This window comes from Rattus norvegicus, chromosome 8 (assembly GCF_036323735.1).
Source record: "Rattus norvegicus strain BN/NHsdMcwi chromosome 8, GRCr8, whole genome shotgun sequence".
Classification (NCBI taxonomy): domain Eukaryota; kingdom Metazoa; phylum Chordata; class Mammalia; order Rodentia; family Muridae; genus Rattus; species Rattus norvegicus.
This window is the reverse complement of record NC_086026.1, coordinates 89,935,404-89,952,280: the sequence shown is the minus strand read 5'-3', so window position 1 is coordinate 89,952,280 and position 16,877 is coordinate 89,935,404. Positions and strand designations below refer to the sequence as shown.

The 16,877-nt window shown below is 38.1% G+C and overlaps 1 protein-coding gene across 3 annotated transcripts in view; it reads right to left on the bottom strand.

Annotated features, from left to right (window-relative positions):
• Window positions 1-477: 477 nt before the first annotated feature.
• The window catches only part of Senp6 (SUMO specific peptidase 6), an 83,689-nt gene continuing 67,289 nt past the window's right edge, over window positions 478-16,877 (bottom strand). For 2 of the 3 annotated variants that reach the window (XM_006243436.4, XM_039081161.2), the window contains 6 exons: window positions 14,012-14,436; window positions 10,869-10,972; window positions 8,606-8,694; window positions 7,470-7,538; window positions 7,222-7,372; window positions 478-5,998 (listed from right to left, as the gene is read on the bottom strand). In XM_006243436.4, the coding sequence (XP_006243498.1) occupies window positions 5,789-5,998; window positions 7,222-7,372; window positions 7,470-7,538; window positions 8,606-8,694; window positions 10,869-10,972; window positions 14,012-14,436 (1,048 nt within the window). In that variant the 3' untranslated portion in view covers window positions 478-5,788. The remainder of the gene's footprint in view (window positions 5,999-7,221; window positions 7,373-7,469; window positions 7,539-8,605; window positions 8,695-10,868; window positions 10,973-14,011; window positions 14,437-16,877) is intronic. The other variant, NM_001106842.2, reaches the window with a different exon arrangement.

The following is a 16,877-nucleotide window of genomic DNA, read 5'->3' as shown; positions in this document are numbered from 1 at the left end:
ACCCTTCCGCTCCTGGAGAAATTGTCAAGGCTTCCCTGTTCAGTTAGAAGCTAGAACGTGCAGACTTTTGTAGACTGAATGGCAGCAACATGGCTTCTGCTGGGTGGGATCTTGGAGCTTATGCTACCCACCCACCAGCTTTGCTTCCCACTCTGAAGACGGAGAAGCAACAACAAACAAGCCGAGCTCCCCTCCTTCTTCTTTGCATCTCTAGACATGTTATCATGATCAAAGAGTAAGGGCTGAGATTGTATGAAAGTGTCCATAGCATAGGCAAGAAGACTAGCATGAATAACAGAGCGAGACAAGGCTAAATAATTTCCGTGAGACACTGCAGAGACAAAATTCTATAAGTGTTTATAAAAGTTATCCTAGTTTCATAAGAAAAATTGTATTTTCATACATTTATTATATAAATACCTAGAAAAATAATATGAATATAGGGGGACACAAAAAAGGAGAGAAAAGTTCCGAGCATAATAAAAAAAGATCACAACTTTAATTACATGCCTCAGTTCAGGTATAAAACACAGGTAGGAGACAGGCTCATAGAGTGCTTCAGCCAGTGTGGGGATGGATGTCCGGTGCATCAAGGCTTCCACAGCTGCCTGCAACATTGCTAAGAAGCCATGTGTGGTTCTCAAGTGTGCTCTTGCCTGTAATCTGTTAGGACAGGAAAGTTAAGGACTACAGTGCAGAGTCAGTAACCAGGGACCAGGCTTGGCAACTCATCTTTATGCTTTCGATTAATTTTGAGACGAAGTCAATTTTATTTGATAAAATACAGTCTTATTTCAGAGGTTAAGGTAAGAAAGTCCATCTTGAAATAGGTAATTTAGTAGACTGCCATTTTCACACTTTCTTTCTCCCAATATGCAAGTCATTTGCCATTTCAACCTGAACTCCCAATCCCTACATCTGCTCTACTAATCCCCACTGCTTCCTGTGCCTGCTCTTTCCTTGGGCCCAGTCAGCTGACGGAAGGGGACAGGGAGTACAGAACTCTGCAAGCGCTGGGGTAGCTTCGAGTTTGGGTGTCTTGTACATCTAGCCCAAGCGTGGATGACTTCGGTTACAACCATCTAGTCTTTTCTGGGAAGGACACTGGTATTTTATTCCAATGTTACATCTTCCTTTTGTGAGGTTTACATTTACAAATAGAAAGCTTCATTTAAAAAAATTAACACTCTGTATCTCTTTGGTAGTGTCACAGGGTTTAGAGATGATTTGGCTTCTACAGCCTATTTTGTTAGTAATGGCTAACGTTAGGCTTGTTTCCTACTGTAAGCAGTGTATATGCTTGACTTCCTTTGAATCACTTGTTAAGAAACAACACAAGTTCTGACTGGGATAAAAAACAGCCCTTTGTGTTTTGTTCCTTTTAGGAACATTTCGAATGGGACCACTGTGTCTTGCCAGCATTCCTACCACACAGGCATATTATTCTATGCCTCACGCTGGGAACTTTATGAGACTGCAGTCCTTCTGGTCCCCTTTTTATCCATCCATGATCTTCTCTGCATTCACATTTGCTCATGTTACTCCTCTGTTCTGACGTGCTTCAGTACCTTTTCACAGTAGTGACTGCCCTTTATGACTAGCTTCCAGCCTCTCTGTGTACTTCACTGAACTCGGCTGTAAAAGGCATTCGAAGAAACTATGCAAACTGTTTACACATCGTTTAAAAACAGCAGAGGTCAGAGCAACCCCTTACACCCTACTTCAGAGATGAAGACTACCACAGTGCATCTCTAGGAAACCACCAGAATCTTACTCACCTAATCTCACCAAGCACAGGTTAACCTAGTGACTTAAATGCAGTGAATTCAAGAAACTCTTTGGACCTATCCGTCTCATAAAATTTAAGTACTAGCAGTATCCAAACCTCCTAAAGTCATTAAGGAAGTAAATTCATTCATTGCAAATGCTCTAAACAATATCTAGCACTTAGTACATGTTTTATTAACGAAGCAATTATCATTTTAGGCAAAAGCATCATTTTTTCTACTTCAGGCCTTACTCTTCCTCCCTAGACTACTAGCAGTGTTTCAGTATCACCCGTTCAGGAGGTCTCTAACCTGAGAGAGATCTGGAGATTACACCTTTATACACGCTGCTTGGCTGGCGCACATTTGTGAGGCTGATTAATGCATTTCCCAGCACACTGTAAAGTGGGAACGGTGTCTATTTGGTCCTCTACTATATAGTAGATGCTCAAAACACAAAATGCTTAATGAATTTTAAAATTAATTAAACTCCTTTACAGTCACCTATAAAAGCTAATTACGATAACTTTTCATAAGTTTGAACTTTTAGCAAGTTTAACACATTCAAATTGTTAATAAAGCTATTCTCACTTACAAAAAAAATTTGCAGAGATTTTGACCAAAAAACAATAAAACAAACCCATGCCTTTAGGTATGAAGCTCACCTTTCTAATGTAAAAAATGGAGTGGAAGTCAGTGGAAGCTCAATCTAGCAATGAGGTCAGAGAAAAGGGAAAAGCCTCCAGAAAGCCATTTAATTCACTCCATTTTTATACAATTTCTACTTTCATATGTTTATTGGGATCTGATGACCTTACAAAAGTTATCAATTCTCTTTTCCCTAAATAAACTCATTAATGTGAAAAAATTAATTTATAACCTTTTCCTTACAAGTTATTTTCGTGTTTTTTAAAAGCTTCTCATAAAACCCCATTTCACTAATCCACATTACTTTCAAAATTCTAATTAACTGTTGAAAAAATTGTTTTTTAAACCCTCAGATCAGTTTCAAAACCATCTTCTTTTGAAGTTTAGTTCTCAAAACATCTTAAGTTGTTCACTCTAGTTGATCTGGGAATGTGAATCACCACGCGGCAGCCTAAAAGAGTTCAGTGGAGAAACCTGTCTAACTCACTTAACGCTGCTCCGAACACCTCACCCTGGACGTGAACTGCCGGTCTCCAGCTTGCCCTCACCATCCTCACGCCACAGAGCAGTTTCAGGGTCTTTTTGCTCTAAACAAATGCTACCCTGCCTCATTCCTTAGGCGGCTACTTCTTTCCTCAGATCATTCCACCAACTCCTGATCAAAACAGACTCAGTGAACTGAGTCTTAAGGGCAATTCTGAGAGAACGGGTGTTCTATTTCCTTTTATCTTGACAGTCAGTCTTCAGGAACTACACATGGGCTTTTTGAAGAAAAATACTGAATTCATTTTGGAGACAAAACACAATGCCAATCATTTTATGCTTTCAAATAAAATCTTCTGCATTTAATTGACTCGATTAAGCACAAGTTGCATGAAGAAAAGCTAACTGTTCCAGGTTTGAGTGGGACTGACCCAGTCAAGTTCTCAGCTGTCTGAAGTCAGTAATGCCAAAGGGAAGAGAGACCACTTAACAGCACCTTTGCTCCTAACTACCAGGAGCTCAGACACATACAAATTTTATGGCAAGTAATCTAAAACTCTTCTAAAAATGATTAACTGTTATCCTATCCAACAAGAAAACCAATCCAGCAGCTCTATCTAATTAGTGGAGTCACCAGATAGCCTCAGGCAGTTCTGGTGTCAAGTGACAGGCTTCTGACTGCAAAGTGCTGTCTCACAGCTTGTACTAATCACACATTTTAAAGGGAACCCTCCACTTTAAACTATTTATAAAAGAACCAGAGGACACAACTATCAAGCAAATGCACCTCTCTGAAGGTCCTGTCCAGTCCTGCTGTAGAACCCAGCAGATCCAAAGATGTCAATGTGCATGTTAGAAGGGCATTAGCATAACCAGCACAAGAAAAAGCTTTACAAAACCCCAGGAGCTCAGTGTTCGACCTCTAGAAAGTTGACACACAGCAATCCTAATTTTTCATATAGAAATTAAAAAAAAGTTGATCAGAATTAGCCTAGGGAATAATTTATAATTTTACCTTATCAAAAGTTATCTGACACCATAAAATATAGCTACCAAGAATCAAACAAAAACATCACGAGCATTTTAAATCCTTCGGTTTGTCTGAGACAGTGTCTCACCGTATTCCGGGCTGACCTTTAAATGCCAGGCTCAAGTGGTCAAGTCCCTCAGCCCCCGGGGCAGCTGCAGGTATTAACTGGCCTGTACTAGTCCTTACAGGAACTTTTTGAGTTTCCTAAAATTTTGGCAAACTAAAATCCATTTTAAAAATAAAGTTTGTCAACCTTGTTTATACTTTCTATTAAGTTTTTTTTTTTTTTTAATTCTTCCCTATTTCTTTTTTGGTCTTAACTTCAGTAGAGAATAAAAGCATGTTGGCGCTTTCAGTTATAAATAAAATTAAATTAGAAAACATATTTAAGCAGTTGTAAAGTCTTACTAAAAAGAAGTGATCGGAAGTGAGAAAATTAAGATGGGTCAAGGTAGAAAAAGAAAACACGTCGCAGCAAGGTGACTTCTCCTTACACTCAATTCGGCTGTCACTGCAGTCAGGCTTGTTAACATCCTCACCCACTTAGAACCTCCCCGATTACTAAACCCATTAACGGTCTAAATCGTGGCTCACAGGGCCAGAGATGGCCACATTAAAAATAAAGTATCTGCTGACAAAGTGGCCTTTTATTCTCAACTTTCTGTTGTTGTTGTTGTTGTATGGGCATTTAAAAATCACTAACAAAAATGGCCTAAAATACATATTTTAAGTCTTATACTTAACTGGAAATATACACAAAAACTCCACATGGATTACAAATGTAGCATCCAAAGCTTCACATTTTTCTATTTTATTTGCTACATGGGATTAAACAAGGGGCTTCCCGCGTGTTAACCCTGCACTGCACCACTGAACTCCAGGCAGGCCCAACCCCGCATTTCCTCAACTCCTTCAACAGAAAACTGAAAACGAGAGTTTCTGCTGCACTATGCAATTAAACAGAGTATGTTTGCATTTTAAAATAATTTACTCAGAAAAACCCAAGCAAAAAGTCTGGTACTTTATCAAAACAATGAGGACAAAATAATGAAAAATAGCAAAAGATACAGAAAATAAATTCCTACTTGAAACCCTATGTTCACACAGATTAAAAATGTTCCTAACTAGTCCCATCGCACAAACTGGAAGATAAACTGCAAAGGTAATCCTGGGCTCTGAGACTCGAGCTGCACCTGCAGGATGGCTTTCGCCTGAGTTGCAGGGGTGCTGGGGCAGGGACGCTTCACTAGAAGTCAAGGCCCGCTGTCTTTGACTGCTCCTAATGACGTTTAAGTATTTGTGTAAAATTATAGTTACTATACTTTGGGGGTTCTCAGAACAGATGAAGCATGAATTGAAAAGATATTAATTTTTCTTGCTATGCAAGCATATAAAGATGCACTTTTAGTTTAAAATGTCTTTAACAATTATATTTTCACATTTTTTACTACTTTAGAACAAAGGTTAAAAAAAAAATCATAGATACTTCTATTCCCATGAAATAAAATCACACTGAGGAATTATGCAAGTTCACTAAAGAATATCAAATTAATCATTTCCTCCTATAAATATTTTATTTATTTGTGTTTAGAAGTTGCAGTTTTAGTACTATTAACAGAAAATACATAACAAAGGCTTCCTAAAAGTGAAAAAAATAATTATAAATGTTGGAAAAGTTGGCCTCATTAACATATTTACAGACTTTTACTTAATACACACTCCTTTGGAAATCACTTATGACATCTGTACAGGCTTTATCACCCCAAGTCTCTGAGTAGTGAGCTCTCTGGCTCTTTACTGTCGACACCCGAAAGTGAATGCTGTGTCCTTCAGAAGGCGACCCTTCGAGGCCCAGCTCCTGTCACTCTGAGACACTGCTGGCGTACTGCTCCGCCCCTTCCCCTAAGGATGTCTCCGCTGAGGAGGTGTCCCTCAGCAGCCTCTTCTCTTTACTCTGCTCTTCCTGCAGCTTCAAAATTATGTTTCGGATCTCTTCTCTTTTTGTTTTCATTCTGGGGGGAGGAAACCAGTTCACCAAATTCATAGGGAGCTCAAAATTTAGTATTGGATTCTGAAAATAAAAAAGATTAAATGGCTATTAGAAAATATAATGGAGTACATTTTCATTTCAATTACAACACTCAGAAGTTAAATATCATCATCTATTCACTTGTTACACTCCACAAGCAGGTACTGGGTTAGGCACTGGAGACAAAGAGTGCTGGCCTGGATTAGAGGCTGGCAAACTACAGTTGTTGAGAAGAGTTCTGCCCATACCCTGTTTCTGCAATAAATTCATTTTAGCAGAAGCAAACAAATTCACAAATGGTTTATAGTTGTTTGTACAGCAGGGGAACTGAGAACTCGAAGATTCTCTACATCAGGAAATACAAGTATTGACTTTCAGGTCCTGCCGAAGAAAAGATTGACAGCAGCATACTCTATAAAGAAAGCTGACCTTGGCCAACACTATAACAGGAAAGTATGGCATGCAATGAGAATAAACACCATTGGTCTGATGTTTAAGGCTAACCTAACATCTACCGTAAGTAGAAGTTAGTCAGCCAAAGAATGACAGATCATCAGGAGTTTCAGGTCCAGAGACATGGCACAATAAGAAACAGAACCACTTCCAACTGGTTGATACTCAGCTATGTATAGGCCACCAGAAGGGTTCTGTTCTTGGCTCAACAGCAACAGGAGGTCACTAAATATAAACCTGATGAGAGGAACCTGATATACAGAGCAGAGGACACGAGGCTCTCTGGTACTGCATCTCAGAGCCACACTAGTACTGACTTGAAGGTGGCAGCAGGAATGCAGGAATGCAAACCCCTGACTTTAAGTGCTAAAAAGAGACTTGGTGGTACATTCATGAACAGGGATTAAGGAGTCAAGGAGGTACAGAGTACCTAAGAGCGGCAGATATAGCGCCAGGCTGCAGGACGAGAGTGAAGAAGGAATGGTGCAAAGGGTTAGAGGTCGAGAGAGCTCAGTGTAAGGGTGGAGGTGAAACCGGCTTTTAAGACTTCAGAGGCAACTGTGTGTGTGTGGAGACCATGAATCACATGAATCACAGGTGAGCCACACTCCACAGGGTGACCAGAGACGACCAACAAGCCTGGGATTCGGTTGTCAATAACTACAGTAGTTCTATATCTTAAAAGATCTCTAAGTTGGGAATTTTTGTTACTTAGTCACTTTTATGAATTATTTTCTTATTGTTTTTATCACATAAAAAAAAATCAAACACATATTTCGTTATTTCACCAGATATGACAAAATGAAACTCACCTCAAAAAAGCTCTCTACATACTGCAGTACATACACACCGCAGTCACTGAAGTTGTTCTGCTGTGGAACCTTTGGGTTGGACCCTTTCATAACATCTTTGGAAAAACTTCTTTTGCTTCCTTTTTTAACCTCCCATTCCACTTCTAAATACCTACAACACACATGAACCAAGAATACACACACGTTAAAGTATACGTTCTACTTCAGCTACAGTATATTAAACGGTTAGGGTACAGTTTTGAACTTACTCTCTTAGAATTTTGACAACATTTGACCGAGAAGGGCCTCTGAGTGAGTCCATAAGTAGAATACAAGGTCTACAGGACAAAAATAGTTGAAGTTAAATATGAATTATAATGTTACATATGTATAAGAAAACTAAAAATAGTCTATTAATAAGATTAGTAACAATGAAAACTTCTTGTTTCAGTAAATACTCAAGTGGGGAAAGCAAACCTTACAGACAGATTTAGATATCTATGGTACACCATGTTATAGAATAGTAATGGAACTCCAGCAAAATAAAAATGGGAGCCTAGAAAAGTTAAGTGTTGTTTGTGAGCATATATGCATATATGTATGTGCCATGGCATGCATGTAGAGGGACAACCTGAAGGGGCTGGCTCTTCCTTCCACTGCACGGGTTCTGGGGACCAATAGACTCAGGTCATCAGGCTTGGCAGTCAATGTCCTTACCTGCTGTCTATCCCACTGGCCTCCAATAGCCTTATTACAGCTTAGTACAGACAACCCAACAGGTAACCACGAGAATTCATTTATGACACAATGTAGTTTCTAGGCAAGATTTTATTTTAAAACATGAGTTTTCTGGCCTTAAGAAGGCTATCCATTATAATATTTACTGCTACGCATATGCTACTCAGAGCTAATGTTTAGAATTTTAATTCAATAGAAGTATATTATAAATGCAAATAAATGCAGAAATCTCTAGGATACAAAGCATGGCAGAGTGTAAATCTGAATGTCCTTAGAATTCTGTCAAATCTGACTGTGAGGGCTTCTGAGTGAGGATCTAAGTAGCACACAAAGTGTGTGGGGTAAGACTGCCCTCAGTCACCTTCTGCCTCTTAAAGCAGCTATGGAACCAGCAGAACCACCAATTTTACATTACTGTTTTAATATACAGTGTTCTCTCTCCTCGAAATCATAATGTACAAAGTTATATGGTTCATCATGAAGGTGTGCATGCATCTGTGGAAGCACATTGGGAAAAGTGCAAGCAGGAAAACACAAATGACCTCGCTGCTGATCTCTAGATAGCATACCCTCGTTTTCCCGACCCTGAGAGCACTTGTGAATTCTCCTTAAGGAAGAATTGTGTGTGTGTTAATCATAGGGTTTTCAGGATCTAGTCAGTGCTTACTGTTTGCAGACAGTAGGCTTTAAATGCCACTGTCCTATTTCTGAATTGTAGTTTTCATCAGCAAGGAGCCCGTCATCGCTGCTATCATCCTATAAAAGATTGACACACAGAAGTGGTTAATTATCAAGCATCTACTGTTGAAAGAACTAATAATCTAAGAAAACAGCATTGCACATGACAAAACTCCTTCCAACAAAGTGGTAACACTTTTAGTCCAGGGAGGGAAGTGACCCAGACAGATCAGCCTGTTACTCGACTTCATTTATTCATCGTGATTGTGTGTGTACATGTGGAGGTCAGGAACAACTTTGTGGAGCTGTTTTTTTTTTCCTTCCAAATGTATGTATGTGGGTTCTGGATACAATTTCGGTTGTCAGCGGGTGTGGCAAGTGCTTTACCCACTAAGCTATCTCACCAGCCTGGCAACACTAAAGGCCTTTTTGTGTAGGGATAAACTTTCAGATGTTTACATGTGGCAAAGATGGATTTATGCTATAGTTTTTCCTTTCCACTTAATCTTATTAAAGTCATTTCTGAATTATCCCTTGGCTTGTAAGTATATGGCTGGAAAATGCTATTTTCTTGTCCACCAAATGAGCACCAATCTAAGATGAACAGCAATGCTCACAACTTTGTTTCAAATTCCAGATACGTGTATTATATTGCTATCAGGGAAAGTCTCTATACATAGTTTAAATGTAAAAAAAATCTTCTGTAAAAAACTTCGAAATCTTAAACAGACCTCAGCCTACATCCATGGCTTACGGCCATGGCTTATGCTGCGTTCTGAGTCCCCCGTGGTTACGGCAGGTACCTGCTATGTAGAGTAGTTGTATGTTATCAACTACGGGACAACACACCAAGTACACAAAGTTTCAAGTCTCTTCAGCACTATCTCAACTGAAAGTTCTCTTAATATTAAAATCAGAAATTAGAGTTTGCTCTCAAGGACCCACATGGTGAAAGGAAAGGACACCTGCAACTGTGCTCTGTCCCCCACAAGCACACTGTGGTGTACAGTGTGCCCCACACAAAATAAATAAACAAAACAGTTTCCAGAAAGAAAATTTTTAAAAATTTGTTTCTCATAAACTTTTTCATAATTTAAACTGTTTTCAAAACTATAATTTATATTTAAGTGTTTATGATATTTATTAGGGCAAGTAAAACTCAAAAAAAAAAAACAGTATAATTTACCCATGATGATGTTAATTAAATATTACCTGTTCTTATAATATTTATATGTACATTAAATTGGAAAACAAGAAAATAGGCACTGGGAAAGTAAGAAAAAAGATACTGAAAAAGTAGAAAAAATTATAATTTTACCGTTCTTATGTTTACTACAATTATGTGTACTACATAATTGAAAATTTTACCACTTTTATCTCAGATGCCATTAGTTCAAAGGTCAAGTATAGCCCATAAATACTTTGAAAGAAAACATTATTAATTTTTTCTTTTATTCAATGCTGGGCATTGAACTGAGGGCCATGTATATAGTAAACAAGCCCTCTACACTGAGCTATACAGTCCCCACTGCAAGAAATGAACTTTGTATTAAAACTTCCTCGTGTAGTGTCTCCTGAGAGGCTCTGCCACATCATGACAAATGCTCGCAGCCAACCATTGGACTGAAAACAGGGTCCCTAGTGGAGGACTTAGAGAAAGGACTGGAGGAGTTGAAGGGGTTTGCAACCCCATTGGAAGAACAATACCAACCAACCAGACCACCAAAGCTTCCAGGGACTAAAGCATCACCCAAAGAGTACACATGGAGTGACCTATGGCTCCAGTCACATATGTAGCAGAGGATGGCACTGTTGGGCATCAATGGGAGAAGCCCTTGGTCCTGTGAAGGCTCGATGCCCCAGTGCAGGGGAATGCCATGGCAGGGAGGCGGGAGGGATTGGGCATGTGGGTGGGTCAGGGAGCACCCTCATAGAAACAGGGGGAGGAGGGATGGGGTAGCGGGTTTCCAGAGGGGAAACCAGGAAAGGGGATAGCATATGAAATGTAAATTAAAAAAAAAAAAAAGAAAATCCAACAAAAAAAAAAAAGAAAAATAGAGAAGATAAGGAAAACAACAACAACAAAAACAAACAAAGAATTCAACACCCACATCATAGTTTCAACACCAACACTGATAAAGGTATCCTGGGAACTTCTAACTGGAAAGCTGGTTTTGCTCTGAAATAGAGCCCCAATGCAGAAGAAACATTGCCTCCACTGCTAGTTCTTAGGTTCTGTACCAAGATCTTACCGGGTCATCCTGATCCTCTGAGAAGTCAATGAGCTCATCTTCAAGCAGTTTTCCACCTTCTGCTGACTGATCACCATAGTTTAGTCTGATTTTGCTTAAGGCATCTGTAACAACAGGAAACACTGTATGATAAAAACCCCGTGCCTAGGACCCATAGGACAGAATACTGAAATGAGTGCTAGTAATAAATGACACTAATAAAAAGTCTGCTATAGCATGTGATACAACAAATATAAAAGTGTTATTTGATGTAAATTACAGAACTGTTCTACTACTCAGGCCCCAAAATTTATGAAAAAAAAAGAGAGGTTATATAAATCTGTGTATAAATGTGAGTATATGTAAGGATATGTGTTACATATGTTTGCAGTGGGCGCTCGATATTAAATAGAAAGCCACAAAAGTCTACATAACATAAATTCCCCCAAAAACTTATAAACCATACAACATAGACAACATGAACACAGATATAAATTATAATTTTAAGATTAAAATTATGAAAACTCGGAAAGAATAAAGGGTAAATAAAAATAGTACAAATAGACTTGCTTTTGCACAAATCAGAAAAAAGAAAAATGTGATAGTCACATTATGAACACGATTCCCCAACTGTTTACCATTTGAGTATATTTGTTTATATTACTATTTTCAATAGAATAAATAGAAGTCAATAGAATAATAGAAGTCAGTGACTCCTACAGTAAAACTGAAATGAACATTCTTAAAAGTTCATCCTAAGCCAAGTGTGGTGTTGCATGCCTTGAATCCCAGGCACTCCAGAGACAGAGACTAAATTCCAAGACAGTCAGAGCTACTCAGAGAAACCCTGCCTTGAAAAAAAAAGTTCATTCCAAAACCCAGTCAGACCTTTAATACAACATACTGAATATATTGAATACAACAATATACCAAATATTGTTTAAAATAGTGTACAACATTTTAAAACTTCATAAAGAATTACTTTTAGGTATTTTAGATAGAAAAGTTTGCTTCAATCTAGGTTTAAAAGCTATAAAGTGTTAAAAATATTAATATAAATAAGGTATCTTGAGGGAGAGCCAAAACAAAATGTAGTAATCAGAAAGACATACTTAAATAACTAATTAAACACAACAGTAAACCCTTTTGTTATACACACACACAAAAAAAAACCATCTTCAATTTATGTCTCAGAAATAAGTGTTCTATATTTGTTTAAATCTAAAACATCTGTGTAAATCCCAAGGCAATTAAAAATTAGTCAATACAATCATATTATTTCTAGAAGTAAATCATTTATATCTATAGAAAGTACTGTTACATTAATATTTACCTTGCACCAATTAAACTATTTCAAAATCCATCCAAATATACTGTAGTCTATGGCCATACCACTCTGCATGTGTCCAATTTTCACTGAAACTTAGAAGTTAAGTAGGGTTGGGATTGGTTAATATTTGGATCGGAGAAAGTAATTTTAAATTAAATCTTTTTTTTAGTTGGGTGTAATGGTGTACACCTTTAATCCCAGAATTCAGGAGGTAGAAGGTAAGGGATTTCTGAGTTTGAGGGCAGATTGGTCTGAGCAGTGAGTTCTAGGTTGGCCAGGGCTACCCAGTGAAGCCCTGTCCAACAAAAAGTATCCATTAAAAAATAAACATTTACTATTTACTGTAGGTGCATAAGTGTACACACATATTTCTGTGTGTGAGGATCAAAGCATAATTTTCAGGAGTCAGTTCTCTCCTTCCAACATCTGGGTTTAGGGACTGGATTCAAGTTAGCCTTGGTGACAGACACTTTTACCCAATGATCATCTCAGCAGCCCAGTGTCTCTCTTGAGAGTGACTGTAAATCTCAAGTGTACACACTCCTTATGTCCCCGGTCTGGTCAATTATTTTACATCATGTCCAGCTGCAAAACCCACTTATTTACTGTGGCAGGTTACGTGACATCATTAGCAAACACTTGTAACTACATGGATTTGAGAGTTAAAATTACACGAACTATTTAAAATAGTCCTTTTGAACTATATTTCAAATAGAACTGAGCTAGTTAGGCAGTCACCAAGGCACAAATGTTTCATAAGCTCCTAACCTTTCATAAGCCATCATTTATAAGACCAACCAATCATTCTCTCAGAGGCAGGAAAAAGCATACTTTTGAGCCATTGAGCTCTTCAAAGCAGCTGATAAAATCTATGAAACCTCAATGGGAGAAAACAAAACAACCGTGCCACTTTAGAGCACTTCTCAAACGTGAGAATTGGCCAGCACTGGATTAAAGCAAGATAAAACAAAAACAAAAACAGAATTAGTGTTATCATTTACACAGACAACAAAAAAAAATGTCTGAGATACTAGCTTCACAGACCTTCCTTGCCTTTAATTAAAAAGATATAATTAATGTAGGCTCACACGTGAAAGGCAAGCAAGCATACAAACTACGAGAAACGATGAATGGACATGTTAATTATGAAACCCACACAGAAGAGTATTGTACGGTAAGTCTCCACTGGGGTTTCGAGGACGTCTTCAAACAAACTGCCTGACCAAACAACCTGCAAGGAGCCTTGGAAGCTCTGCAGCTGGTGCATGCATGTGTAAGATTACTGTGCAAAAGGAAACGGTTTATCTTACTGCTGGTACTAACAGCCGCATTCAAGGCCTTGTACTCTCTCCACTGAGCTATCCCCAGCCTCGTTTTTTAAATAACTGTGATAAAATTCATGTAACAGTCACCCATTTCAAGTGTACAACTCAGTACTTTTTAGTATGCACAAAAATACTTCTGACATATATCTTATATAGACCGTATATGGAAGATAGCAGTATATAACAATTTTAATGTGTCTACGACCTGTTACACAAGAATTTTTCAGTGGCATTCAATTTCAGACTAGAGATGCTAGTTCTGCTTCTAGGGTAAAGAGATGAGACTCACTGCACAAGGGGCACCAGATTTTTTTTTTTTGAATAATGATTCTAAATGTTGGTTGTCATATTGATTATGTGACTAAATACATTAATAAAACAAGTGGTACTCATAAGTTAATGTTATCCTAAGTAAATTCTACCTCAGTAAGTCTGACAAGGGAAAATAAATAACCTTAACAATTCTACTCTGAATTCCTTTACCCTTTCAAAATATTTTGAGTACATACCTGGATGATGTGCAGAATTTAAGCATTCATCCTGGAGGCCATGCTCACTTTCAGTTCTATCAGAAATTTCCTGGCATGCAGACTCTCCGTTGCTTGGTTCTTCATTTTCATGGACAGCATGATTTTTTTTTTTCATGCTACACTTCACACTGTATGCGTTTCTCCGGTAACAAGGCTCACTGTCTTCCTGTGCAGCACTCGAATCGGTTACAGCTAAGCAATGCTTTCTGTGTAGCATCTTCTTAATCACAGGCTTGGCAGCAGAGTTCTGTGAACAAGCATCCACCTCACTGGCAGAAGAAACATAACTGTCCTCTGCACGTGAAGGTTTTTGCATGACTGCATTTTCATGGTAATGAGGATTAGGTTCATATTTTGGTTTTTCCAAACCAGGGAAACAAACAACAGCCAAAAACCAATGTGCACTGTAAAAACAAACAACACTACTGAACATATCATTGGAAAAGCTCATCATGGTTGTCAAAAATTATCAATTGAAATGGCTTTCATAAGTTTGTGAAACACTGGTCTTTTGAAATTCTTGTTTCTAATTATTCTCATTTGCTTATCATCAGTGCTAACATACTACAATGTCCACTGATTTTGGGGGGTATTGTCAGATTATGTACCTAATTATTATTATAGTACCTATTATTATTATTTTATTACAATGTAATTAGTTAGTTATAAGAGTATTAAATTCATTCTTGCAAACAATCTTCTGCATATTTTCATTTACAGAAGCCATTCGAATTCTTTTTTTTTTTTTTGGTTCTTTTTTTCAGAGCTGGGGACCGAACCCAGGGCCTTGCGCTTCCTAGGCAAGCGCTCTACCACTGAGCTAAATCCCCAACCCCGCCATTCGAATTCTTTATCATGTCTCTTTCAACTGTTAAAGACAGGCTTATTATTAAAAACTATATACCTAACCCTTAATCTTATGCTATGCTGAAATGTGAATATGTTAATATTAAATGAAAACGGTATTATCTATCTAATCTAGCTATTGTTATAAATTCTCGATGTAAGGAGTTCTAACTATCAAGTGCAGCTCATGTTGCTATTTCAGGTATTGCAGCTAGCGACAGTATAGTTCACTAGAAAAAGAAAGCTATGTAGCCTAACATTCCCTAATAACATATTTATTAACCATAGTACGCAATGAACAGGCTATAGATGAAAGGGGATTATTAGGTGAGTAGAATATCTGTCATGTAGTAAGATGCCCAGAAATATTTCCCTTAATAGAAAACATTTTTCCCCCACTGCTAGGGATCAAACCCAAGGCCTTGGCCATGTTAGGCAGGTACCCTACCATTGAGCTATATCCCTAACCTGAACACCATGGCATCATTAATTTTTTATTGTTATTGGTTTGTATTAGATGACTCTCAAGGCAGTATTAGGAGCAGTATTGTCTCTTCTGAAAACATTTATAGATCATACATACATACAAACATGAAAACATACAAAGATCACAAAGACTGGTTTTGTTCTTAGTAGTAAAAAGGTCAAAGGGTGCCAGGTGGGGTGTTACCTAAGGCAGCAGAAGCAGGCTGATTGATCTCTGTGAGTTTGGGACCAGCCTGGTCTACACAGCACATTCCAGGCAAGGCAAAGCTACAGAATGAGGCTCTGTCTCAAAAACAAACAAACAAACAAACAAACAAACAAACAAACAACCCCCTAAACCTCAAACAAAAAACCCATCCCCAGACCAATCAAAAGGCCAGATGGATGAATACTTCTTCCCTATTCTTAAGAATTAGTTATTAGTATACAATGGTCTTAGATCAGGCTAAATCAGAAGAAACAGTATGTCAACGCCCTCAGTTCAATATCTAAGATACAGAAAATCCTAAGTTCCACCTCGGTTTTAAAAATGATAAATGTAGAAGTGTGTTTCAAAAACTGATGATACAACCAGGCATGGATTAACACTTGAGCAGAAACAGGACCAAAGGCCAAGGTCATCTGTGGCTAGAAATCAAGTCTGAGGACAGTGCGGACTACATGAAATCTTGAAAACCAGTATTTATGAACTAAGACGCAACATCGTGCAAAGACGTGTCCATCGTGGTTGGACAGCTCTACTATTCTCTATTCAGGCCACTATGAGAAGTTATACATTTCCTGTTGCCTCACTTAAAAACTAGGCAAAATGCCTTTCTTTTCTATTAACTTAACGAACAATACTGAGGCATATGATCACTTCTAACCTCAAAAATACAGGGCTTAAAAACAAACAAACAAACAAACAAACAAAAAAACCAAACTGCACCATGAGGCTAGAGAGATGGCTCATTGCCTAAGAGCCCAGGGTTCAGTTCCCAGCACCCAATGGCATTTTACAAACACTTTTAACTGCAGTTCTAGGGAATCTGGTGCCCTTTTCTGACCTCCAAGGGCAGCAGTGGCGCATATAAATACACACACAAACACACATATAAAATAAAAATAAATCTTAAAAAAAAATAGCAGCAAGCAGGGTATGGTGGTACATGCTTTCAATCCCAGCACTCAGGGGGGCAGAGATGGGTCTTTTGAGTTCAAGGAGCTTAGTCTATTGAGAGAGAGAGCCAGGCCAGTCAGGGTTAGGGTTAGCTACATATGGAGACTATCTAAAAAAAAAACCAAAGATTAAAATCATGACTAAAATGAAGCAGATGACAAATCAATGGTGGCCTATCTAGTATGTAGCTTTAACCTCTTAAAAAAGTAAGACTAGAAATTTACAGACTGTTTTCCATCAATGCAAAGGTGCAGAATCCTGCACTGACCCCCAACTCTGCTGGTTCTCCACCACTTTTATGTCACTTTGATGTCCATGGACATAGATAGTGATCATAGCAGTCCTAACTTATAC